Here is a 3,676-nt window from a genome sequence, read left to right as displayed (position 1 = left end):
TGTGTCCCCCGTGTCCCTGTACCCCACTGGCCCAGCGTGCCACCCCGTATGCCAGGGCCTCCCCACCGTGTGTCCCCGTCCTCCCTTGCCCCCTGTCCCCGTGTGTCCCCCCATGTGTCCCCATCTTCCCAAGCCCTGTGGGGGAATCCAGCTGGTTCTGGGCTCTCAGTAAGCTGAGATCCTGAAGATGGAACTTCTTACACCTGGCAGAGGGTTAACCACGGACAGTGGGGACTGTGACACAGTGGGTTTCCTGTTAGAATGTCAACCTATGGTGTTAGGACATGTGGCTGTGTGTCCAACCATGAGTTGTTATGAAGTGCTAAACCAATGCTGTGTGTACATGTGTCACCCCAGAACTGTATAAAGGTAGATGCACTGTTGCAATAAAAAAGCTGGTGGTATCCTGAAACCCATGTCGCTTCCTGCCTCGACCGTGACAATGCCCCCCATCCTCATGTGTCCCCCCCATGTGTCCCCATCTCCCCATGTCCCCCCCATGTGTCCCCATGCCCCGTGTCCTCCCTGTGTCCCCGTACCCCGCTGGCCCAGTGAGCCACCCTGTATGCCAGGGCCTCTCTGCTCTCCAGGTGGTGGCCGTGGCTCAGGCGCTGCCGGACATGGGTGGTCACTCCGGCCTTGTGGCCGAAGGCCCGGACAGTCCCCAGGGCCCCCAGCGACTCCAGGGCCACTGCGGTGGCACCGGCCAGAGCCTCCTGCGCCCCCCTCGCCAGCTCCTGGGGACACGGGGTCACCACAGGGGTCATCACGGGGAGTTACCACAGGGGGACAGTGGGGTCACCACACGTGGTCACCACATGGGGGACACAGCGTCACCATGGGGGGTCATGACAGAGGGGACAGGGGCTACCCTAGGGACATGGAGTCACCACGGGAGGTCACCACTAGGGGTCACCACACAGGGGACAGGGGGTACCCTGGGGACACTGGGGTCACCACAAGGATGGAGGGCATGGAGGGTGGACAGGGTGGGGACAGGGAGGGGACAGAGTGGACACCACACAGGGGTCACCACGGGTGTCACCACACGGGGGACAGTGGGTACCCTGGGGACACGGGGGACAGGGGGGTCACCACAGGGATGGAGGGCACGGAGGGTCTGTACAGAGAGGGGACAGAGTGGTCACCACAGGGCTGGAGGGTACAGAGGGAACACCACAAGATCATGGGGGGGGTCACAGAGAGCACACGGGGGTTACACGGGAGTCACTGCAGGGTCACCACGTGGGATCATTGAGGGGGTCACCCTGGGGACAGGGAGGTCACCACACGTGCAGATGGGAGGCAGGGAGGGCACAGGGGACAGGAGAGGGTGACAGTGGGCATGGGGAGGTGACAGCAGGCACCAGGAGGGGACACGAGGGACTCGGACAGGACCTGGGGTGGGGACAAGCGGCTTTGGGAGGTGACAATGGGGCACACAGTGCAGGGAGGTGACCAGGGGTGCAGGGGAGGGGACAAGGGGCCCAGGGAGGTGACCAGGGCTGCAGGGAGGGGACAAGGGGCCCAGGGAGGTGATATGGGCTGCAGGGAGGGGACAAGAAGAGTGACCGGGGTGGGGGGGGGTGTGCAGGGACAAAGGTACAGGTTACAGAGGGAGGTGACAAAAAGGCTCGGGGGAAGCGCTGAGGGGAAGCCTAGTGCGGACAGGGGGTGCAGGAAGGTGGCACTGAGCACACAGGGGTGACAAGAGGACCCCCCCCCCCCGGTACGTGCTGGGTGGCGGCCACGCGGCGCGGCAGCAGCAGGAGCAGGGGCAGCAGCAGGAGGGTGCCCAGGGCCAGCAGCGGGGCCAGCGAGCCCATCACGGCCAGCAGAGCCCCTGCCCGGGCCAGCGCCCACAGCGCCGGCACCAGCTCGTCGGCCAGAGCCCCATGGGCCGCCGCCGCATCCCCCGTCACCCGCGCTGCCACCGCGGCCGGAGTGTCCCCCAGGACGCCCCCCGGTCCGGCCGCATCCCCCCGCAGCACCGCGGCCACCGCGCCGCGCTGGAGCCGCCCCCGAGCCCGGGTCAGCGCCGCGGCCGCCGCTCCGTCACAGCCCAGCTCGGCCAGGGCGCTGCGGGGACAGTGCGGGGTCAGCGGGCACGGCCACCTCCGGAGGTGTCCCCTCCCTGGTCCTATTGTCACCCACCTGCCGAGCCCCAGCGCCACCAAGGGCCACACGGCCGCCCACGCGTCCTCCTCCCGCATCACCCGGTCAGCGACGTGGCCCGTGAAGTAGGGGCCGGCCACCTCACCTGTAGGGAGGGGACACCCCCAGGGTGGGTGGGGACACCCCCAGGCTGGGTGGGGACAGCCCCCGGCGTGGAGCCGTGCCCCACTTTTTAGGTACCGACCACGCTCAAAACAGGGGGTTCAGCCCCGAAATTGGGTGCTGACCCCCCCCCGTTGTGGGCTAAGATCCCAAACTTGAGGGTTGACCCCTGAAAATTGGGTCCTGACACCCTCTGTTGTGGGCTAAGACCCCAAACTTGGGGATTGAACTCCCAAAATGGGGTCTGGGAAACCCAGAGTTGGGTGTTGACCCCTGGAAACTGGGTGCTGACCCCTGGAAATTGGGTGTTGACCCCTGAAAATTGGGTCCTGACCCCGCTCTGTTGTGGGCTAAGACCCCAAACCCGGGGGTTGAACTCCCAAAATTGGGGTCTGGGCAACCCAAATTTGGGTGTTGACCCCTGAAAATTGGGTGCTGATCCCCCATATTGGGTAATGACCCCCCCAAATTGGGTCCTGCACACCTAAAATTGTCTGTGGACTCCTAAAAATTGGTTGTTGAGCCACTGAATTGGGTCTGACTCTCTAAAATTGGGTATCACCCCCCCCAAACTGGGTCCTGAACCTTGAAAACTTGCTCCTGACCTGCCAAAATTGTCTCCAAAATGGGTCCTGACCAGCCAAAAATGCGTTCTGACCCTCCCCCAGATTGGTTAATTGTCCCCCAAAATCGGGCCCTGCCTCTCCAAATCAGGCCCTGTCACCCCCATAGAGGGGTCCTGCTCCCCACAAATTGAGTCCTGACCCCCCCAAATTGAGTCTCGACCCCCTGGTTGGGTCCTTCTCTCCCCAATCTTCTCCTGCCCCCCCCCAGTACGGGTTCTGTTCCCCCACAAATTGGCTCCTGGCCCCCCAAATCAGGTCCTGCCCTTACTAAATCGGGCCCTGGCCCCCCCCAGTCGTGTCCTTCCCTCCCTCAATTGGGCCTTGCCCCCCCATATTGGGTCTTTTCCCCCAGTGGGGTCCTGCCCCCCCAAATTGGGTCTTTTACACCCCACTGGGGGGTCCTGCCTCCCCCCCAGTGAGGTCCTGACACTCCCTCAGTCGGGTCCTGCCCCACTGAAAGTGGGTCCTGCCCCCCCAATCGGGCCCTGCCCCCTCAAATTGAGCCCTGAACCCCCAAATCGGGTCCTGCCCCCCCCCCGAGCCGGGGTCCCCCCATACCGAGGCACCCACGAGCGCCCACCGCCCGCGCTCGGGGAGCAGCAGGGCCAGGAGCCGCCGGCTGGCGGGGGAGCAACATCGCGGGGGGGGCCCGGTCCGGTCCCGGGGGGTCCTGGTTCTGCTTTCAGTAGGTCTCGGTGAGTCCCGGTCGGTCCTGGTTCTGCTTTCAGTGGATTTCCGTGGGTCCTGGTGGGTCCCGGGGAGTCCTGGTTCTG

The 3,676-nt window shown here is 64.7% G+C and overlaps 1 protein-coding gene across 1 annotated transcript; it reads right to left on the bottom strand.

The window, feature by feature from the left end:
- Positions 1–512: 512 nt before the first annotated feature.
- Positions 513–3,599, bottom strand: LOC126649957 (antigen peptide transporter 1-like). The gene is made up of 3 exons (XM_050334352.1): positions 3,462–3,599; positions 2,155–2,260; positions 513–2,079 (listed from the first exon to the last, which is right to left on the bottom strand). Exons 1-3 carry the CDS (start codon positions 3,538–3,540, stop codon positions 1,659–1,661), a joined length of 606 nt encoding a protein of 201 aa, XP_050190309.1. The 5' UTR covers positions 3,541–3,599; the 3' UTR covers positions 513–1,658.
- Between the last annotated feature and the right edge of the window lie 77 nt (positions 3,600–3,676).

Source organism: Myiozetetes cayanensis, unplaced genomic scaffold (genome assembly GCF_022539395.1).
Source record: "Myiozetetes cayanensis isolate MyiCay16 unplaced genomic scaffold, myiCay2020 scf524, whole genome shotgun sequence".
Classification (NCBI taxonomy): domain Eukaryota; kingdom Metazoa; phylum Chordata; class Aves; order Passeriformes; family Tyrannidae; genus Myiozetetes; species Myiozetetes cayanensis.
This window is presented reverse-complemented; position numbering and strand designations above follow the sequence as displayed.

Excerpts from the sequence above, each read along its gene's own strand:
- LOC126649957 (XM_050334352.1), bottom strand. The coding sequence starts at position 3,540 with ATGTTGCTCCCCCGCCAGCCGGCGGCTCCTGGCCCTGCTGCTCCCCGA. Across the intron at positions 2,261-3,461 it reads GGGCGCTCGTGGGTGCCTCG|GTGAGGTGGCCGGCCCCTAC; the intron begins GTATGGGGGGAC and ends CCCTCCCTACAG. Across the intron at positions 2,080-2,154 it reads GTGGCGCTGGGGCTCGGCAG|CGCCCTGGCCGAGCTGGGCT; the intron begins GTGGGTGACAAT and ends CTGTCCCCGCAG.